Raw genomic sequence first — 23,125 nt, 5'->3', positions numbered from 1 at the left:
TGGAACCTCAAAGGAACCTAGGGATTACAAAAAATAAAGGACAGGAGAGGGGAGCTTCATTAATGGTAATTGAACAAAAACAACAGCAGGATGCAACCAACCACCACAAACAAAAATAGGAAAGAAAGATGAGAGGGGGAGGAAGAAATTCTGTTTTAGACATTTTAAAACTAATTGTGATACATAAAATCCACGGAAGTTAATACCAAGACAAGGTGGCTCGAGAGAACTTTACATCATTCTACAAGGATAGAAACATGTCAGGAAAACTAAAGGTGGAGAATGAGAAGGAGGTGTGATCAGTTAAAGGGTGTCAATAGTGTCATACTTAAAAAGATGACTAAGAAGTCACTGAATTTAAAGATTATAAGAAACATCTAGAGACAAGTAATTTAAGTTGATTGTTGGATTCAGAAGCCAGATTGTAAAAGATTAAATGGATCAAGTATAGAAAGTGGAAAAAATGTAGATAGCTTTTCCTTTCTGGGAGTTTTGTAGTAAAATGAGGAATATATAAAGTGGGTCTGCAAAGTCCTAATGCAGTTTTAAGCTATTATATATCTTTTGGGACATCAGTTTATATAATTGAGAGCAGGGATGGAGCCAGTACATAGGTTGAGATTTAGAAATAGGTCAAATGATGGGATGAAGATGGGACATCAAGGGCCCAGATTGAAGGAGATGGTCTTAATGAGGAAGACCATCTCTTCCTCTGATACTCTAGTATTACTCCAGTAATTGGAGTAATCCATTACTCTAGTAAGAGTATAGAAAGGTACAAGGAGAAACCAGAGTGGTAACGAGATGTGAGATGAAGAACTTGGAGGAAACAAATGAGTCAAAGAATGACATGTTTTATCAGTAAAACACAGTTACTTTGTGGCGAGGAAGGGAGAAGAATGGGTTAAGTATCTTAAGGAAAGAATGAAAGAAAACATGTAGGGAAGATGATTGGGGGAGGGGGGATGGAGAGGGAGGAATCTTGGGAAAGAAAACATTTTCAATTCGGCAATGAGAACCTTAATATCCAGTGTGACATCTTTTGTTGCTCGAAGCAACAGGAAAGTAGGACCAAAGAAGTAAATAACTCGAGACTGAAAAATGGAAAGTGTTGCCCGAGTTAAGACCATGAGAAAAACTTATCAAAAAAGGGACTAGGAAATTGCTTTTTCTCCAGCATTTGTTGCTGAGGGTGAGGAGGAAATACGGAGTACACGAACAAATGTTGATCATTGTAACCGTTGGGGTATTTTTTCAGGTCTTTAGGCATTTCAACAAACTACATAATTCAGGAAGGAAGGAAGGTGGGACAAATGAAACAGCATCGCTTGTGGTGCATTCCGGGTCTCAAACAAGTTTCTGACTCGTGACACACAAACCCATTTCCTGCACTGGAAGAGGAAAGGATGTTTGTTTTGATGGGAGTCCCTAAGACTTCGTCATAGCCCAAGCGCAGTCAGGGATTAGGACGGAGAGCAGCTAGCTCAGGCGCGCTCGGGCATCTAGCCCTCGCAGTGGCTAGCTGCGTTGCCGCCTGCGTCCAAAGGGTGCCCCCAAGCGTTCCGGGGCTTCTCCGTCAACTAACTTTGATTCCGATTACGACGGAAATAGTTCTGGAGCGCCTGCGCCTTTCACCGCTTGCGATTGGCAGTGGGACAAACCTGATGCGAAGGAACGTCATACCCGGAAGCCAAGTGCCGGAAGTGGGGGTGGGTTGCTTGTCCTCAGGGGGCGGGGAAGTCGAGGCCAAAAAGGAGAAACAACTCGACCCTGACTCCCACTTCCCCCGACACCGGAGGCGTACGCTCACCCGGAGAGCCAGGGAAGAGAAGAGAACGCCTCCCCCGACATCGCTCTCCCACTCTCAGCCTCCGCCATGGCCGAGACCACGGCTGGACTGAGCGAGACTGTCACCGAGACATCGGTTACCGTGACAACCGAACCCGTGAGGAGGACAGGGGTGTGGAGAACCTAGCGTAGACTGGGAGAGAATGACAGAGGAGAGGGAGGAAAGGGATGCGGGGAGAGAGGGGCGAGGGAAAGGATGCCGGGTCGGGCCGGGCGGGGATGGGGATGGGCGGCCTCGGAAAGGGGGCACCAGCGGCGGGGAGCCAGGGTGTCAGAATCAGGAGGTGAGGTGTTTGGCGCGGGGTCTTAGGAGAGATCTGGAAGATAGGATGCATTTAGGAGGTAAATGGAAAAGAATGCCGTGAAACGGGATCGGGCGTAGGGATAGTCAAGACCTAGCTTCAGGGTACCCCCCCTCCCCCGCCTTCCATTCATTAACTGGACTTGCAAAGGTAGAGAGATGGAGAGAGGTAAGCCGTGGGGAATCAAGCAGGACTCCGTAGGAAACTTAAAATGCCATTGCAGCCTGGAAAATTTACTTTTACGTTGATGATCATGATTAGCGCGAAGAGCAGAGAACATACGGAGGGTAGTCATTTGTTTTTTCTATACCTCCAAGATCCAGAGATTATCTCCCCCCACCCACCAAGAAATAATTCTCCTTTTAGACTGAGAGCCCCTGAGTGTTGTGCTTGTTTGTGCACTTTTGTCTCCTGACTATCTAGTTACATATATTGCAATGTTTCTGGTAGGAACTTCATCATTTCACCTCAGCCTCTTCCTCTCTATCCTCCCACACACCTCTCTAGGAAAACCGTAGCCTAACTATTAAACTTCGGAAACGGAAGCCAGATAAGAAGGTGGAATGGTCAAGTGATACTGTGGACAACGAGCATTTAGGACGCCGTTCATCAAAATGTGAGTAGCCAAACCCTACAGACTCTTTACGAGACAATACTTTCAGCCTGCCCCCAAAGCAGTGAAACTATCCAAATCCCAGACATTGCCTCTCCCCCCTAGTCTTGCATATGTCCCAGATTCTTATGAGTTGGTTCAGTGATGCTAAAGCACAGTGAATGCATAGGTCCTTAGAGGAAATGAAAGAGAGAGCATTTGAATATGGTATTTCCACTTTGGGAGGTTGGGTGGTAGAAGAGAACCAGATGCTTTGAGGGAGAACCAGGTGATAGGAATTTTTAGGCCTGAATTTTAGGAGAGAAATGAGAACCTCAAAGAATTTTATCCTGCAGGGAGAGAAGAGATTCCTAGTAGAAGTGAATCCCCTCCATTCAGTTCCTGAGAGTTCATTGTCTGCTACCTCCCATGTTCCCCCATCCATCTGCAAAGGTCAACCAATTCTACCTTTTCATCAAAATTTCATTTATTGCCACAGGCTCTCATAAATAATCCAAGATCACAAAATATGTTAAATATGGGGTTAATTACACAATAAAAGGAAATATTCCACTTGATATAAAGGGAGGAATGGAGTAAGAGAGGAGTTTGAGTTGAAGAGCTGAATTCCTTTTTTTTCCCCTACATTTTTCTAGGTTGCTGTATCTATGAAAAGCCTCGGGCTTTTGGTGAGAGCTCTACAGAGAGTGATGATGAAGATGATGAAGGCTGTGGTCACACTCACTGTGTTCGGGGCCACCAAAAGGGACAGCGTCGTGCTACCACTGGCCCACCCCCAACTACTCTTTCTCACCTCCCTAACCCCTCCCAACCCCCACCTGGGCCCATGCAGCACTGAGCTTCATTCTTCTTCCGTTGTCCCTCCATTTATCTGGACCTGAATGTGTCTGTGTCACTACTTGGGGATTAAACCCATGGTTTGACCCCTTCTACCCCCCCCCCCTTTCCTATCCCCTCACCTCACCTTGCTTCTCCTCTACCTGCTGAAGGGTATGGGGAGAGGAGGGTAGGTAAAAATCCCGGAGTCCTGACTTTGCTGCTATAACAGAACCCAGGCTTCTAGGCTCATTCCACCCTTGAGGGACCCAGGCATCTAGCTCCCTCACTCTCATTCCTCTTTCTTCATCCCTGTATTCGGGGGACCCAGGCATCTTTTTATCCTAGTCTCCAGCCCCATTCTTATCCAGCCCTCTGTTCTCACTGCCAAATTCCCTTCCCTGCAATTCAAATCTTTCCAACCCACAATCCCCTGTTCTCTGAATCTAGCACAGTAGAAGGTGGACTTCATTATAACCCCAGCTTTCACTGCCAGGCCTCTATCCCATTCAAGACCCAAGTGTCCACTCCCCTGTTAGTGGCCAGTTGCCCTGCTGCCAAGCTGTACTCTAATCCTGGTTTAAAACACCTACTCCAAAGTATTATACAATCCTAATTCTTCATCAGCTGGAAAGAGATTCAGGTTATATCCTTAAATCTCATCAGTAGGCTGGAAAATGGCTGCCCCTTCCAAAGAGGCTTGACAGCAGAGAATTCCCACTCCCTACCCCTTTCTTAACTATTCCTTTCCAAAAATGTTCTCAGAAGGGATTGAAGGGAGAAGGATTTCCCTGTCCTTTCTAGGACTTTTGGCAAAGAAAGCTAAAATTTTTGTTGTCTGAGTTTGATTTCCCTCAGTTTTCTGGTTTTCCCATTGCAGAGGTTGGATCTAATATGACTTTGAGGGGAACCTAGGAAGGAATGAAGAGGGATCTAAGAGGTTGGTATTCCTTCCAATTCCTTATTCTGTTCCCAAATAAGCCTAGAAGAGCACCACCAACTTAATAGGCCCCTCCACAAAATTCCTGGGAATGAGTCATCCACTGTCTCCTTCATTCTCCATTTATCTACAAAGGTCAATCAACTCCACCTCTTCACTGAGATTTCATTTATTGCCATAGGCTCTCAAAATAAATAACCCAATGTCACAGAATGTGTTAAATATGGGGCCAACTAAAGGGAGTATTTAGTGGGCTGTGTGGAGACCCCCAAAGTGGGGAGAGGTAGTACCATTCTTCCTATCCTGAATGGGAGGTGGGAGAAATGTAGGGAGGGTTTGTATACCATCAAGCCAAATCTCGGAGAAAAGGGCAGCTCTCAGTAAAGAGCTTTTCCCCCAAATGGACAAGATCAGAGATGCCTGAATGGTAGATTTTACAGTTTGCTGCAAGGTAGAAATTAATCACCAGGAAAAGGGCCCAGAAAAAAATAAGGAAGAACCATACCTTTTATACTTATTTTCTGGGAAGGGGAATGGAAGAGATTTCTGAAAGGTCTTGGGGAATTGCTGAGAAGGCAGTTTCTCCAATAGGGTGAGGCTCAATAGGAAACAATAATTGAACAAAGGAATATTCGTGACTTGGGAAATTGTGGGTGGGGTTACAGTGGGCTGGAGATGTAGGAAGTTAGGTTTGTAAATTTCCCATAGGAATATGACATGTTCGACTTAATAGGAAGGGAAGTTTTTGGAAGCAATGGATCTCAAATTTCTACATCCAGTTATTTAGACTGGATCTGAAATTAACTGGGAGGAAATGGGAAATTCTTGGGAGTGGGTGAGGCAAGTCAGGAGAGCTGGAGTTTCCCAAGTAGGGAAACTTGAGCTCGAAATCCCTTAGTAAAAATGCAGGGTGGAGTGTTCAGCCATCAGCTGGCACTATGCGCAGTGGGGTCTGGGGGTCCCGGGTGCAAAGCAACGGAAAGACACGCTCCCCAAGGGATCCAGATGCCTGGAAAGCGAAAAGCAGGTCAAGAGACCGACCGTCATAGAAAGCCACTCGGCCTCTTTCCCAATCCAAGTCCACGCGAATTCTCCGGGGCGGAGGCCTTCCACCTCCCAGGGGCGTAGGTTCGGGGGCTGTCAGAGCCCATAACCTGCCTCCTCGGCCTTCCACAGCCCACACGGCCCCCGCGGGGCATAAGCCTACTCGGCCCTTTCGCCGCACAGATTCTCCAGCAGCACCGACGGCATAATGGCTCCCTTTGTCGTCTTCACCAGAGGACTCCCCGAAAGAAGTTCCACTGGCAGTCTCCACTTCCCAGCAATGCCGTCCACCTCTGAAGCCTTGCGCACCTAGCACAGCGGGGAGCTGGTCGAAGCGGGCTGGTCCGTCCAGTGGCACAGGTGTCCCAGGTGGAGCTAGACAAACGCTTCGACCATCGGGAGACACAAGGAGGTGACGGTGTGCAGTGCTAGGGTCCAGAGTTAAGTCCGCTGGGTGGTGGATTGGGAAACAAGAGAAGAAGAATTAAAAGAATTTTTAAGATTTAAGAAATCACATTAACTACCATCATTTGACAGATGAAGTGGGGAAACAGCCTAGAACCCTTGGTCCACTTACTCCAAATCCGGTGCGCTTTTCCAATTCCCACTGTAAAAGGGACTTATTGGAGAAAAGCAGAAATGAAGAGTGGGGATTCCAAAATAAGAGAAAAAAGATTTGAAACCTGAGTTTAGTCAAGTTGGGGACAGCAAATGAGAGGGTGGGATTGAGAGGCCAGGGAAGAGCTGAAGAACTAAGGGAATATTAGAGATGAAAATCAATGGACAGTTGAGTTGTTGAAGGCAGGTGAAAATAACGGTGGGAAAAGGAAAAGGAAAAGGTGTGGGGCCTGAGTACTGTATTTGGAGTTTGGAGCTTGGGGACAGAACTGAAGAGCCGAGAATAGAAGGTAGGGTTGGAAATGAGTGGGTGTGGAGAAGGTGGGAGGAGACACCCAGAAAAGGGTGGAGAGGAAATGGCTTCAACTAAATCTGGGTGGGGCTGAGGGAGGCGGGTCAGCAACACCGTGAAGGTGGAAACCTCGTGAAAGTGATTGACAGGAAACCTAAGGTAAAGGAGTTGGGAGGGAAGAGAACCAGAAGTGAGGAGTGGGGAGGAATCTATGGTATCTTGAGAAACCAGCCAACCCATCCTCTGAAACATCAGTGACAGAAGTAGAGAATATTTTTCTCTGGATATCTCCAACAAGGGAAATATCTGGCCAAAATGCGTGTGGTTTTCCTTGGTGGCAGGGGGGGGATACTTCCCAATAAGGTAAAATAGTGGTGTAGGAGGAGAGGGAGTGAGATTCTAAGAATATGAGGGGAAGGGAGAGAGACCCAGGTAGAAAAGCAAGTAGGGTGAGACATCTGCAAAAACTTCCTGACAGCAATCTCCCCAGTCTATTTAGTCTTCCTCTTCCCATTTCCCAATTCACCTGTGAGTCTGTGGAGCATGTTTTTGACCACAGGATAATCATCTGGGATGTCCTCATCTGATTCCTCTGGTTTGGACTTTGTGGCATCAAGTCTGAGAAAGATGTAGCTATTACAGACATGCACATACAAACTTCATTAACCTTCATGCTGAAGACCTGCTAGTAACTGAGAAGATACACACACATACACACATAACATGTGTGGACTCATTACAATTGATTCCTATGGGGAAACGAGAAGTGGGAGTGGGAGGGAAGATTATCCTAGGTGAAGCTAAGCAATTAATAATTGCTGCTGTAATATCAAGATAAGATTGGAGAAGTACTTTTAATGTATTATTTGATTTCAGAAGTAGAAATTCTTAGTAAAGAAAAAGGAACATCCAGGATTGAACTCACCTTCTCCATGTCTTCCTCACATCCTAGGGATGGATAAAAGAGAAAATAGAGGTGAGCTCTAGGCTTTGATGCAATAGAAGACCCCATCCCAGGACCTATTTAATCCTTCAAATCCTACACTCGTTTCCTCCTTTGCAAGAACTCTTTTTCTAGGGCAAGTACTCTTAATCTTTTCCTTTCAACCTAGGAATTCCTTCCCAGAAAGAAAAAAAAAAGTTTTTAAATAATTGAATAATACACTAAATTTTGTTAGAGGTTAGTACAAATCAAAGATGTATTTTTTTTTAAATCCACTTTCAAGAACTCCTTAAAAGCTATCTAGTCTGTGAACTTGGGTCAAAAAAAAAAAAAAATGTTCTAGAGATTTCCCATTCTATTCTTCACAGGCATTCCCTCTCTTAGTACTCCCCAGCATAGTATGGAAGAAGTTTGAATTCCATCTCTGCCACTACCTATGTAATTTTGGGCAAATCTAACTTCTCTAGGATGAAGTTGGTTTAGATGACTTCCAAATTCTAAAGCTACAATATCCTCCTCTTCTCAGTATGTCTGTTTCCCCACCACTTATCAAAAACTCTTACATTTTCATTTCTTTCATCCTAGCCTAACTAGGCTTTTCCTTTATTCCTAGATCCTTCATCATATCATGCCCATATCCTCCAGAACTTATATCTTACACAAACACCCCCCCAAAGAGGCTCATAATGCCTCTTTGCTTTCAAAAGAACATTTTTTTTCACGTTCAATTATTCCCCTACCTCCACCACTGCCCCCCACTCCCATCCCTTTCCCAGGCTCTCTAATAAAAGCTGTTTCTCCTCTCATCATAAAACCCTAATAGTGTTTATTAGCCTCTCCAAACTTTGGGACTCCCCAACAAGCCTGGAGAGCAATTTTGACATGGGGTGTGGGCCCCAACTGAGACTGAGACTGAGACACTTAGGTTCTTGAGGAGTCTAAGAAATAGACAGATGGCGCCCTAAGGTCCCTTGGTCAGGGGTCTCTTGCTTTTAGCGAGGGTGTGGACCAGTCTTGGCTGGAGCCAAGGAGGAGGCAATTAGCCTTGTTATGTTAATTGCCACAAGACTAATTAGGTCTCTCAAAGCTTCAAAGGGCAGGCGGAAATGGCTAGGGCAGCAAGAAATTCTAGACACCTCTGTGTCCCAGGAAGGGAAGAGAAGAGAAGGCCAAGAGCCAGGTTACCTGGGTCCTCAAAGGGAATAAGAGGCCTGAGACAAGATATCCTGGATTCAAGGCAAAAACCAAAGAACTCATATGCCAGATTCCTGTCCTCATCCTGGGTTTCACTACCTCTTACCCACTTCCCTCCCCACAACCCTACCTAAGTCTCTGGGAGAGAAAGATCAACAATAATAACTAGGCTTCAAATTCCAATCTGGGTGTACAATCCCAAGTGCACTCTCATGGGTGCTAGCTGTTTTCAAGAAATCCTGTAGTTCACCTAGAGTCTTAACTCCTTGCTTTCCCCCATTCCCCCAAATCCCTTCTCAGAGTTCAGATATCTTACCTCTCATTTTCCACCTCACTTTCTTCTACCAGGTCCCACCTACTTCTCAAGCCCCAAGTGTTGGATCCTGCACTTACCTGACTTTCTGACCTTTTTCTCCATTTAAGGGCACAGACATTCAACTGTCACTTATCCCGGGTCTACAGTTGAAGTCTACCTTCCTTTCCCTTCCCCAAAATCATCCTCTCCTCAAATTCGACTCCACCCTTTCCTCTCATCTCCAACTTTCAAAACACCATAATGTGTTCCAAAACGGCCTTCCAGCTTGTCTCTTTCCCAACCCCATTATTCTCCCAGATTTCCCTTTGAAGCCAAGTAAATCAACCCACTCCCCTTCTCCCGCCCCCAGATCCAGTCATACATACAGCCTTCCAGTATCCAATTCCCTTTATCCTGAATCTTAGTCCCTACCTTCCGCCCAACTTTCCGGGGACAAGTCCTTACCTCTCCGTGCGGATCCTGACAGCCCATGGTAGGGATGCGTCCCCCACGGCGTCTCCCGGTCCGAGCGCCGGGCTCTGCCAGCTTGTCCCTTAGCCCACGACTAATCCGCACCTCCACTGCCAGGCGCACGTTCGACCGAAGGCTGCGGCGAGGGCACGAGAGACCGCAGCAGGGGCATATGATGGGAGGCGCGGTGTTGCTATCACCCGACCCTGGAGGGATGTCCCAGCGGCGAGCCAAGCACGCGCGACAGAAACTGTGCTCGCACGCTAGGATCACGGGGTCCTGAAAGGGCCCCCTACACAGAGGGCAAGTAGACAGTTGTTCCAAACGCTCCACTAGCCCGGGACCGAACTCCGAAATCTCCGTGGGGAGAAGGGGCAAGGATCCACCTGATGTTCTTTCGACCTCCATAGTGGATTGATTACTCGAGGCTTTCGATTTCTCCCCACCCCAACGCAATACTAGTCTTATTTCTCCTCCTCTAAATCCTTAATTTCTGAGCTTTTTCCTGCCGTTCTGGCTCTCCTTTAGTCTGTCTTTCTCTCTGACAGCCTCAGTGTTTGTCTCTTCGCGTCACCCCGGCTCTGCACAGGCTTTATAGAGAGGGAGGAGGCCCCTGCGGGAGGTAAACAACAAGCCGTGACCTTGCGCAAGAGCCCATCTGGTTCTCCCGCTTCCCAAAGGGAAAGGGGAGGAGAAGAGAAGGACACCCGAGTCCCGAGAGCAAAGGATAAAAACACTAAGGGGCACTATGTAGCTAGGGCAGAGTCAAGTAACCCTGGACTTCTTTGGTCTCCCACCACACACTGGTCTTCCTGCTTATGCCTTCTTCCCACGGCTAGCATCTGCCCAATGAAAGGTGGGCAAAGTGCCCAGATGCACTCTTGGCGTTTGCACTAACATCTTCAAGGCATGAATCATTCCAGGTGTCTGGCACTCCTTCAAGTGGGGACTGAAGGTGGGGACTGTTCAGTAGACTGGTTTCTGAAAGAGGCCAGAGGATTTGTGTGCCTCATTCTGTTTCTGGTTGTCTAATACATATGTGTAGCTCTAAATCCCAGCTTTATATTATCATTTTCCCCATCTTCCCTGGCCTCAAAGGCACTGCTTTATGAATAAGAGGAAGAGGAGGTCTTGTGTGCCAGCTTCATCTTTACCATCTTAGGGTTCTCTCATTGATTTTTTAAAATTTTTTTTAAAAATTTTACTGTCAAAATTCCCACTGCTTCATGGGTTGTCCTTTAACTCTTATCTCCACCTTTCCAAACCCTGCCCATCATTCAAGATTGGTCAGGTTTCTTATCCTCCATTAAGCCTTCTCTGATCCATCCAAATAAACTCTCATGGCACTCTGCTTATATTGTCTTAGATATTTATGTTCCCATTTACTATAATTATCTCTGTGCTATGAACAAGACTAAAATCCCTACAAGCCTATATGTTTCTTATAGGCAAGGAATGTTTTACTCATCCTTTAAACATCCACAGCTCTAGCACTGTCCCAAGTACTGAATAAATAATAAATGTTGAATGACTTTTTTACTTCATTCCCCATTTCAAAGGCTCATAGGATTTAGAATAAAAGAGATCTTTAAGATTCAACCTCTTCATTTTGCAGGTCACAGATTTCTAGGAGAGTTATAAAAAACCCTAAAGATCATTTAAAACGATTCATTTTACAAAAGAGGAAGCTAATCCCAGAAAGCTTAAGTGACTTATTCAGCATCAAAAAAAAAAAAAAAAAAAAAAAAAAAAACCAGTAAATGGAAGATTCAGGAATCAGTTCCATATGTTTTGACTATAACTTCAAGGTTTTTGTCAGCTGCACTAATAGGACTCCTGTGTCCAAACCCAAACTCCTGTGTCCAGTGATGTTCCTCTTTTCTCTTCTAGTTACTTCTTTTGTGTCTATTCATAGAAAAACTCCAAAGGCTATCTAGTCCAGTTCCTTCATTTTGTTGTTGTTCAGTCATGTCTGATTTTTTTGTGATCTCATTTGGGATTTTGTTTTTGGCAAAGATATGGATTGGTCTCCGACTTACAGATAAGGAACCTGAGGCATATGGAAGTAAAATGTCTAGCCCAAGGTCTCCCAGTTAGCAAGTAACGGAGGTGGTATTTGAACTTCCATCATTACCTAGCAGATCTCCTAGGATCTTCCATACCAGCTAAGAAAAAATTCCCAAGTCATAACAGAAACCTATGATTATAGATTTAGAGCTGAAATGAAACTTAAAAATCATCTTGCTTAATTTTTTCCTTTCAAAGATGAGAAATCTTAAGCTGAGAGAGATTAAATCATTTGTCTACCGTCACATTGATAGTGACAGAATCAGTTTGAATCAGGATTTGAATATAGGTTCTCCAATTCCAAATTGAGCACTCGAGTCTTTACCAGGATCCTTTTTACTTTGGCCTCCAAGGAAGACTTCACTTACCACTCCATGGAAGTTCATGAACTGAATTAAATTTCACTAATCCAGATCCCCCTCTGTCTAGATGCAACAGAATTCTAGTATGTGGTCCCTCAGCTCAAACATTTAGCTTTCTACCAAGTTTCTGATCTTTGGGACCATCTCCATCTCTCCCTTTGTACATTTCTACTTGGCTTTTTACTCTTTCATTCTGTCTTCATTTATTTTTGATATTACTTTTCTCATTTCTCTACATTTATCTCCATCCACTTGGGTGCTCTTCTCTGCTTCTCTCCTTTTGTTTTTTCTGGTTCTGCCAAGGTCTCTCCCTTTCCCTGTCTGCCCTCTGCCCTATATCTCTCCATTTCTTTGCTTCTCCTGTGAGGCCTCTCTTTCTAGTTACCCAATAGAGTTTATAAATAAATAAGCACAAAGTTGCATGCAATTGTGATCAAGGACAGCTACACACTTACACATACACACATATATTCAATTATAGATAACACTGACAAAATATCTTTAGTTAGCTTCAGTTAACTACTTGGAGATATTCATGGACAGAGAATTACACAAATAAAATGCACAGAGAGAAACTGTCATTACTTTTAATGTCAATAAGGATAACAATGCAACAACAACACTAAACCTTTCTTGAGTTCCAACACTTTTATTAAACCCCACTGCAGGCACAGCTGTGGGAAAGGGAGGGGAACACACATATCAGTAAGATTCCAAGTAGTGGTAGACACATAAATACAGATACCATATTAAAAACACATACTTATGAAGGCCTATAGCGAAATTTTATAGAAATACTTAAATTTTAAGTATATCCAAAGATTTATTTTAGAAGGGATAAATAAATAACCACTTTCTCTCATCTCTATCTTAGTCCTCTGTTTCTGTGTCACTTCTTCTGTCTCTTTTTCTGTCTCTGTCTACCCATATCTTGGTCTTTTTTTCTCTTTTATATTTCTCTTCTCCTTTACTATAATTCTCTTTATTCCTCCTTTTCCCTCTTCGTTTATTCATTCTTCTAATTCAATAAAACACTCCCCTCCCAAAGATTTTTCAGGAATGAGAGTATATATGTGTCTATTTAGGAATCATGGTGAAACCATGTAATTAATTCCATCATCTTGCATTTGCCATTCCCGATTGGCATTTTTCTTGATTGGCATAGGCAAGGATAAAAGACCTTGTTTCCTCCTTGACACATGGTCATTGCTTCTAAAAAGAGAGACATTTTCCAATACCAGGTGGTTGGTGGCCATTATGTAAATGGTATCTATTATAATGCACAGGGGTGTCCCAAATTCACCCTGACACTTTCATATGCAATTTGTATCCTGATTTATTATTAAGCATGTATGGAGATTTATGGATCTACTCAATCAAAATTAGTTCTATTTTTTCTAATTCATCACACTAGTGAAATTCATTTCTTTTTAATTTGTTGTATTTCAGTGGTTACTTGTTATTATCTTTAGCATAATGGAATTAGCCATCCATGGAGGCAGACACCTATGCTCAAACTCTTTGTAGAATTTACTCTTGTATAAAATAAACATTGCATAATAATTATAGCACAATTCATAATATACATACTTAAAATGGCTACCAAACTAGGCTGCCAACTCACTATTTTCCCAGATCCCCACACAAACCTTTCTTTTCACCCTAGCTTTCTCATTGCTCTATAAAGCATCACAATTCTCCCTGTCACCCAAGGCAAGGAACTTCAGTGCCATTCTTGACTCCTCTCATTTATCTCACAAATCCAATTTGTTGCCAATTCTTTCTATCTTCATAACATCTCCCATGTATATCCTCTTCTTGCCTCTTACACAATCATCACCCGACTTTAGGAAGTCTTGTTTCAAGTCTCTTCCCTATTCCAATCCAGCCGGTTAGTTGCCCCAAATGAAGGCCTAACCATGTCACTCAGTAAGCTCCAATGGTTCTCTATTACCTCTGAGAAGAAAATATAAGATGCTCTGTTTGACATTTAAAGTCCTTCACAATCCCTTTCCAGTCTTCTCAGACTTTACTTCCCGTTAGTTTTATTGGCCTATTCAATGTTCCCCACATTAGGCATTGTACCTCCTGATGCTATATCTCTTTCAATATCTGTATCCTCCATACCTGGAATGTTCTCCCTTCTAAACTCTGATCCCTAGCTTCCTTGGGTTCCTCTAAGACTCATTTCAAATCCTGTCTTCTGCAAGAGGCCCTTTTTCAGTCCCCCCCAACACATCCCCAGTGCTAGAATCTTGCCTCTGAGATGACCCGTTTATACACTATATATCTTGCATGCATTTAATTGTTTTCATATTGTCTACCCCATTAGAATGTGAGCTTTGCAAAGGTGTGGACCATGTTTTACTTTTCTTTGTTCTCCAGTCCTTCGAACAATGCCTAGACTATCATAAGTAAATATTTATAGCCTGATTGACTGACATAAAATCTAGGAATTCTAGAAAATATGTAGTTAGATTTTGTTTTAATTCCGTTACTTCTTCCTTTGGGGCAGGGAGTTATGGACACTCAATGCTCAGTACATTAGATGAAGAAACAGATACTTGCAAAAGACTCTAAACTTGATCTTTACATCATGAGGAAATGATTAGAAATCTAAGTCAATTTAGGAGCTTAGTTCATCCTGAGACATGCTCTCTCTCATGTCATTCTCAGAAACCTTTGACCTTTTCCATCTCTTTGGGTAATAGGGTAAATAGACTCAGCAACCATCCTAGCAAAATGTCCTCAAATTTCTTTCTTTTTTTATCTTGACTGTGACAACTTTTTATTCTAAGTGAGTCTCTCTTCAACTTACCATCTCCATTCACTATTCAAATACCTACTTTTCTAAGTAATTGAAAGCGGGGAGCAAAGTTAAAGGGACTGGATCTATAAAGTCTTACAACTGGATTTGAAAAATCAACTTGGCAAATACAAGATGGAAGAAGTAGAAATAGACAATATTTCCTATAAGTGAAAAAATCTGGGGCTCTTAGCAAAGAATATATTTGGAGTAAGTCATTGGGGTGATATGGCAGCTTGCTTTCATGATGATGAGTGTCTGGGATTGAGGCAGTCACAGTCTCACTGTACTCTAAACTTGTTAGACCACATCGATAGAGAATTGTGTTCCTTTCTGGGAGCCATTGACAAATTGGAAATTGTCCAGAGAAGGCTCTCTAGTGCTAGCTATCAGCCTAGTAGCTTCATTCTCATGGAAACTTATCCAGGGATAGATTGGACTAGAAGGCCTATGAGTCTCTTCCAACTACAAGACACTGTGAGTGTCAAAACCTGAAATTTCTCAAAAAAACAGGTATCTATTGAACAAGACACTGTGGATACCCCACCTCCCAAAAGAGTATAATCTGCACTCTTGGCCTTTAAGTTGTTGCTAATCTTGGTGGAGGAATTTACAATCTTATCTGATTTTTGCCAGCTTCTTATTCATAATAATAGTGTCCCCACTTTTTTTTTTTTTTTTTTTTTTACTGGCTATTGTTAATTCCTACTTTATTATGCAAGGGCAGTGACATAGAGAAGCAAAGCATTTTGGGAGAAGCTCTCTTTCTATAATGTTTCAATTCCATATCTCATCTCTTCCCTTTCCATTATTATTGTCTAAACCTACACCATATCCTTCAATCCTCATTGGATCCATACCTAGGAGAGAGGAAGGATGGAATGAGTCTTTTGGAACTGATTTTACTTTCTTTGCTCTAATTTATGGAGTCTGTTTCCTGTCTCTGCCATTCATTTTATCAATAATAGTTGCTTCCTTTTGCCCTCTTTTTTCCTTTTCACTTTCAAATGAATTTGTGTATTATCAATACCAAAGACATTAGTATAAATTCAAAAAGCTATAATTGAATATGTATCATACAGATGATTTAGTTAAATATACTTCTTTATTTAATGAGATAGCACTTTTCTACAACTCTTTTAGAAAAGGGAAGCTAAGAAGGAGACCTCTAAAAATGGTATTTTTTAAAAGCTAAGAATAGATATCTACTTGAAAGGCACCTTTCATCCATAATCCTTTGTGGATTTTGCTAGAAGACTATCTAAAACCAGAGAAGGATTTCAATGCTGGGAGCATTAACTGTGTAATTTACCTAATGTTAGTCCTCTTTTCTTTGGACCCCAATCTTCTCTGCAAATGAAGGCAGTTTAAAAGGATGATGTTTAAGATCCCTTCCAATCTAACACTATACTTCTGTGTATTGAGAGGTACTAAAGTCTAGAGAACTAGCTATAATATAGTTGAATAATCAAGAAGAGAGACATCACCCTCCCTTTCTATCCTTTTTCTCTTTTAAATCCCCCCTTTGCTTATTCCTCACCCTTTCCACCTTCCCAGCCTGAAGATACTTCTCAATCTCTCTCAACATCAATCATTTATGTGACATTTTCCTCACTCCTTCAAACCAGTCAACAAGTTTTATTGAGCCCCTATAAAAGGTATAAATGGGCATTTAGGAGTCTGATTACAGGCCAATCAATTTTCTCATCAAGTAGCCTGATAAGAGTGACAAAGTATAAACATATGTCAGAGCTGAAATCTATGATTACCAAATTATGAAGGTTCACTGAGTGACATGGAGAGATAGAAATAGAGAGAGATGGCACAAAGTTTTCCAAGAAGGCGTTCCTGGCATGGAAACCATGCCTTCCTCATTAGTCACACCTTCCAGCTGGCCCTCCTCTGCTCCCCATGTTTTTGATAACTATTCCCTTCTGCCTCCTTCATATATTTAATGTATACTACATCTAAGACCCTTTGGAGACCCTAATTCTTAACTTGTCCTTGTTCATTCAATAATTACACCAAATGCAAGAGCCTAGTAACTGACATAAAAGAATTCTTTCAATTCAACATTAATTCAATTCAATTAGAAAATTGTGAATAGTCCACTACCTATCCCAGAAGACTTTAAACAGGGGATACAGAGAAGTGTGACACCATCTCTGCTTTCAAGTAACTTACAATACTTAAGGTGGAATATAGAAGAATATGAAAGAATAAGGTGATCTGATTTACTGCTCAATTTCTCCTTCCTGACAGTCCTACAGTTCATCCTCATAGAGTTATGTTCCCTTCCTATTTCTTATTTGCAGCCGAGTGAAATGGAAAAAAACAGATTTGTGTTCAAATTCTGAATCTCTGTGATCTTAAATGAATCAATAAAGTTAAGAGGCTGGATTAAATCAATTCTACAATCCCCTCCAGATCTAATTCTTTGATCCTATGATTCTCACTCCCTCTATCTTCCCCCAACATCTTTTTTCTTTTTAATTTCCCTTAATGGGAATTCCATTTATCTTGATTTTGCCAAATCCCTTCCTACATAGTGGGACAAAAATTAAACCATATGCTGAGAAAGTTGGTCTGCCTGCTTCCCTTGCTTTAACTTATTTGAAACTGAGTGATTCTTGGATAAAAGAAACTGTTTATTGTATAAGTTATGGTATATGAATGTTAGGGAATATTATTGTTTTGTAAGAAATGACTAGCAGGATGATTTCAGAGAGGCCTGGAGAGACTTACATGAACTGATGCTAAGTGAAATGAGCAGAACCAGGAGATCATTATACATGGCAACAAGAAGATTATACAATGATCAATTCTGATGAATGTGGCTTTCTTCAACAATGAAATGATTTGAACCAGTTCCAATTTTTTTTTTTGTTTCTCTTTTTTCTTCCTGATTTGATTTTATTTTTCTTGTGTGGCAAGATAATTATATAAATATATATGCATATATTGGACCTAACATATATTTCCACCATGTTTAACATATATTGGACTACTTGCCATCTAAGGGAGGGTATGGGGGGAGGAGGGAAAAATTGGAACACAAGGTTTTGCAAGGGCTAATGTGGAAGAATCATCCATGCATATGTTTTGAAAAATAAAAAGCTTTAATAAAAGAAAAAAACTGTTCTGTCTTCGGAAAGAGTTTCTGTTTCTGTCTGTCCTTTTGTTTGGGTCCCTGTTGTTGTTGTTTTTTTGGGGTTTTTTGGTCCTAATGACTCTTAAGTTGATAAAAAATTTTAAAAAGTACCTTTTTTGGTTAACTTTTTTTCATTTTCAGTTCTTAATTCTCTCCTTCTACCCTCTCCTTCATGCACTGAGAAGTCAAAAGATACAATAATCCATTATACATATAAAGTCATGCAAAACATGTTTCCATATTAGTTTAATATAGACTCAATGAGAAAAACAAAGCAAAGCAGAGATATGGAAAGATGTCAAATCACACCAAGAAAAGAGAGCGATCCATAAAGTGATATAAGGCAAGGAATATATGGGTAACGTGCTCTAAGCAACTTGAAGACAGCAGGCTTAAGTGTAAAAGTGAGATAATGTTTATAAAGTATTTTGTTAGCTATAAAGTTTTATATAAATATTAGCTATTATTATTAGTGGAGAAAGTTTTGTATTTGATGTCATGGAATATAAATTCAAAGCTTGACTTTTCCATGTATTCCAATTGTGACTTCATGCAAGTCATTTTTCTGTTCTGGACCTCAGTTTTGTTATCTGTAAAATAAGAGATCTCTGAAGTACTAACCTTCCAACTTAAAGTCCTATAATTCTAGGAAGATCCTAAAGTAAAGAATTTCACATCAGCTATGGGTGGGAAAACAGGAGGGAGGGATAGAATTTGTTGTCCTCTGACCAAATTAAATCTAATCACTCTCCCACACAACAATCCCTTCAAACACTTGAATCATGTTCTACTTTCATTTACCTTTTCCAAATTAAATATCTTAGACTTCACAGAACACAGACTTAAAATTCTTCACCAATCCTGGTTGCCCCCATTCCAGACAAGCTTATCCATCTCTTTTCTAAACTGTGACACCCAAAAAGTAACACAATATTTTAGTTATGATCTGATGAAAACAAAAGATAGTAGAAATCTTGCCTCTCCATTCATGGATACCAGACTTCTCTTAATACATCCCAAGATTCTAGAGGCTTTTTTTGGCTGCCATCTCACTTTAAGCTTTCAATCTACTAAGAACAATAACAACAAAAGCCAGATCTTTTCTCAGAAGACTTTCGTTTAATCATTTTTGAGCTTATGATTTGAATCCAAATGTAAAAGTTTACAAAAATCCCTAATGAATATCATCTTCTTAAATTAAACACAGTGTTCTAGGCTGTCAAGATATCCTCCTTGCAAGCAACAAACTGGGAAAACATCTTCACAGTTAAAAGTTCTGATAAAGGCCTCATTTCCAAAATATATAGAGAACTGACTCTAATTTATAAGAAACCAAGCCATTCTCCAATTGATAAATGGTCAAAGGGTATGAACAGACAATTTTCAGATGATGAAATTGAAATCATTACCACTCATATGAAAGAGTGTTCCAAATCATTATTAATCAGAGAAATGCAAATTAAGACAACTCTGAGATACCACTACACACCTGTCAGATTGGCTAAGATGACAGGAAAAAATAATGATGAATGTTGGAGGGGATGCGGGAAAACTGGGACACTGATACATTGTTGGTGGAGCTGTGAACGAATCCAACCATTCTGGAGAGCAATCTGGAATTATGCCCAAAAAGTTATCAAACTGTGCATACCCTTTGATCCAGTAGTGTTTCTACTGGGCTTATACCCCAAGGAGATACTAAAGAAGGGAAAGGGACCAGTATGTGCCAAAATGTTTGTGGCAGCCCTGTTTGTAGTTGCTAGAAGCTGGAAACTGAGTGGATGCCCATCAATTGGAGAATGGTTGGGTAAATTGCGGTATATGAATGTTATGGAATATTATTGTTATGTAAGAAATGAGCAGCAAGATGAATACAGAGAAGCTTGGAGAGAATTACATGAACTGATGCTAAGTGAAATGAGCAGAACCAAGAGATCATTATATACGTCAACAACGATACTGTATGAAGATGTATTCTAATGGAAGTGGATTTCTTTGACAAAGAGACCTAACTCAGTTTCAATTGATCAATGATGGACAGAAGCAGCTACACCCAAGAAAAAACACTGGGAAATGAATGTAAAATGTTTGCATTTTTGTTTTTCTTCCCGGGCTATTTCTACCTTCTGAATCCAATTCTCCCTGTGCAACAAGAAAACTGTTTGGATCTGCACACATACATTGTATCTAGGATATACTAGGACATATTCAACATATATAGGACTGCTTGCCATCTAGGGGAGGGGGTGGAGGGTGGGAGGGAAAAATCGGAACAGAAGTGAGTGCAAGGGATAATGTTGTAAAAAAATTACCCTGGCATGGATTCTGTCAATAAAAAGTTACTATAATAATAAAAGAAATAAAAAAATAATAAAAAAAAAAAGATATCCTCCTTGCCATCCAGGATCTTTTTGGCTCCTATCAGCTTTTGGTTAGTCATCTAAAAACTTACTAATCATTTGTATCTAAACCTTTATTCAAGTCACTGAAGCATTCCTTTGGAGATCTTTTGTCTAGCTTACATCAGACCATTAATTCATTGTTGTACATAACCTTTCAACCAGTTCTGCATCCATTTAATTGTTCTAGTATTATCAAGTCATTGTATGACATACTTTATTTAATGCCAATGTCTAGACAAACTATGTCCTCAGCATACTTCTAATCTATTCATTTAGTAATCCTCTTACAAAGGGAAATAGAAATTAGTCTAACATACCTTGTTCTTAATGAAGCTAAAGTGGCTTATTGTTAATCCCAGTTTCCTTTTCTAAATCTGTAATAAACATCTATTTAATAATCTGTTCTAAAGTTTCCCCAGGAATTTAAATCAAGCTCATTAATCTATAATTTGGAGATTGTGTTCTCTTTTTTGAATGTTAGGACATTTGCCCTTAGAAATCCTGTTGTACTTTTCCCATTCTTCAAAATTTTTCAAATTTCACTGTCTACAACTCAGGAATCAATACATCAATAAACATTTATCATTTACTATGTACCACACACTTTGCTAAATTCTGGGGAGATAAATAAAGAGGCAAAAGCCCTCAAGGGACTTACAGTCTAATGGGGGAGACAACATGCAAATATATATCTTGCTGTACAAGCAAGCTATACAGAGAATAAATAGGAAATAATTGAGAGAAGGAAGGCACTGGAATCAAGAGAAAGAAGGTAGAATTTTAGTTTAAACTTAAAGGAAACTAGAGAAATCACTGGTAGAAAAATCAAAGAGTATACATGGGGGAGTAGGGAGTAAGGTTTAAGAATACTAGAAATGGATGGGAGAGAGGGATTAAAGAGTCAAAATTCAGTACTAGGTCACCTCCACTGGTTCTTTCAGAAAAAAAAGGATATACTTCACCTGGGCCTGGTGACTTGAATTCACAAAGGTCAACTAGATGATTGGTTTTTTTTCAATCTCTTTATGTAAATTGAATATAAACTCCCCACTAGCTTTTCTTTCTTGTTATTTACAATGCAAAGGTCATTCTTCTTAGTAGAGAAAACAAGCAAAATAATAATGGCTAACATTTACTTATTGCTATTAGATTTAATGCTTTACATAAGTTACCACATTTGAGTCTCATAACAATACTGTGAAATAGATGCTATTATTCCCATCATGTAGATAAATAGATTGAAGCTGAGTGTGGAATTGTCCAAGGTCAGTATCTGAAGTAGGATTCAAGTTCAGAGTTCTGTGCATTGAGCCAGATCTGCCTTCTAACAAAAATCGTAATCCCATTCACTTTAAGGAAAAATCCTCTTTTTTTTTTTTTTTTTGATCTTCCCCTTTTCACCAATTTGATTTAAAAAAACAAAAAACAAACAACCAAAAACAAAACAAAACAAAACAAAACAAAAAAACTCAGCACTTTTTGTTGTTCTTAGTTTAGCTCAATCTGAGTTTGTCTCTCATTTTATTACTGTGCCATATTTTATATGTATTTTTAATTGTGTTTTATTTTCTCAATTGTCTCTTAAGACAATTCCATTTCTCCTCTCCTTTGGAATTTTTTTCCTTTGTCAAATATTCAGAATTTTATTTTTGAAAATTTCCAATCCTTCCTCAATTGACTTTCTCTGTAGAACTTTTAGTCTATGGTTCCTACCAATCCTTTCTCTGAAACCTTTGAAATTTATTCTCTCTAAACTTTGGAGACATGTCAAACTGTGATTTTCCTGATCTTTTCTATCACAAGTTCTAAGAGGAAATCATCAGTTCCCCCAAGGTTTCTCAGCAATATTTCTTTCTGCTGTTGAATAACAAATCCAGAATTAAATTTCCCTTGTTGGTTTCTCCATCTTTTGAAGAAACATTAACATTAAGACAAATCAATATCTATCCAGATGCTATGTTATAATATGTTGTCTCTGTCTCTCTATAATACAAATATTCTGTCCATTTAGCACTTATACTGCTCAGTATAAGTCAGTATGATGAGGTTAGTGACAGTTAGAGAGTTGTTAAAATCCCATTTTGGTCGATGCACAGGTTCTTCATGAAAGAATTCATGAACCCAAAATATTAATTGACAAAAAATGAAAGTTTATTGTTGAATAGGAAGCCAGTTTTGTTAAGAGACTGACTTCTTTAGTGCAAAGTCCTATTAGGGAAATGGAGGCTAACACTGAGAAGAGAATGCCTTCTCCACAGGCAGGATCCTAGCAAGCTACTTTGGACCTTCTGCAAAGAATGAGTTCAGAAATCACCCTTTAAAAGGAGTCTAGAGGCTCAGGTTTTGGGTTAAAAAGGAAGCCAAAGTTTCTAGGACTAGATGCTTATTGGTATCACATCCAGATCTCCATTTGGAATTCAAAGGGTCTGGCATCCTCAAAAGATAAAAAGGGTGCTTTTTGGCCAAGATTTCTAATTGAATAATGACACTTAACTTATCTGAGGGGATATGCTTTCCCCAGGAGGCCTTGAGATCAAAAGGGAACACATTATCAGAATGATAAAATTATCAGAGTGATAATTTTAAAGAGAACACAGTTTCCCTCTCCCTTCAAATACATTGTCATTTCTATTCTGCAGTATATCTTGTGTGGATGTCATTAATTAATCTCCATAGTCCACATATAATACATATAATGGATTGATAAAATCAAGTTCCTGAACCTACAAAGCTGATGACCAAACTTAGTTCTCTGATAACAGTAAGCATTATACATGTTTTACAGTTTGCAAAGTACAATTAAAAAAATAATAACAATAATAAACATCTACATACAACTTACTATGTGTGCCCGGCACTGTGCTAAGCATTTTACAATTGTTATCTCATTTTATCCTCTTTCTGGGAGGTAGATGCTATTATTATCCCCATTTTATGGATAAGAAAACAAATACATAGAGC

General features: G+C 40.4%; 2 protein-coding genes across 4 annotated transcripts; one reads left to right on the top strand and one right to left on the bottom strand.

The window, feature by feature from the left end:
• Positions 1-1,648: 1,648 nt before the first annotated feature.
• Positions 1,649-4,727, top strand: PPP1R11 (protein phosphatase 1 regulatory inhibitor subunit 11). Of its 2 annotated transcripts, none has more exons than XM_003770366.3 (3): positions 1,649-1,945; positions 2,658-2,766; positions 3,399-4,727. In XM_003770366.3, the coding sequence occupies exons 1-3, from the start codon at positions 1,877-1,879 to the stop codon at positions 3,599-3,601; spliced, it is 381 nt and encodes a 126-aa protein (XP_003770414.1). In that variant the 5' UTR covers positions 1,649-1,876; the 3' UTR covers positions 3,602-4,727. The 2 variants fall into 2 exon arrangements, with proteins under 2 accessions (XP_003770414.1, XP_023359650.1); XM_023503882.2 differs by having other exon boundaries at positions 1,651-1,960.
• RNF39 (ring finger protein 39) lies at positions 4,423-10,013 on the bottom strand. Of its 2 annotated transcripts, none has more exons than XM_031965242.1 (4): positions 9,371-10,013; positions 7,399-7,421; positions 7,000-7,106; positions 4,423-6,013 (listed from the first exon to the last, which is right to left on the bottom strand). In XM_031965242.1, the coding sequence occupies exons 1-4, from the start codon at positions 9,782-9,784 to the stop codon at positions 5,439-5,441; spliced, it is 1,119 nt and encodes a 372-aa protein (XP_031821102.1). In that variant the 5' UTR covers positions 9,785-10,013; the 3' UTR covers positions 4,423-5,438. The 2 variants fall into 2 exon arrangements, with proteins under 2 accessions (XP_031821102.1, XP_003770416.1); XM_003770368.4 differs by having other exon boundaries at positions 7,000-7,091; positions 9,371-10,011.
• Between the last annotated feature and the right edge of the window lie 13,112 nt (positions 10,014-23,125).

This window comes from Sarcophilus harrisii, chromosome 4 (assembly GCF_902635505.1).
Source record: "Sarcophilus harrisii chromosome 4, mSarHar1.11, whole genome shotgun sequence".
Taxonomy (NCBI): Eukaryota; Metazoa; Chordata; class Mammalia; order Dasyuromorphia; family Dasyuridae; genus Sarcophilus; species Sarcophilus harrisii.
The sequence above is the reverse complement of the archived record's forward strand: the minus strand, read 5'-3'. Positions and strand labels throughout refer to the sequence as shown.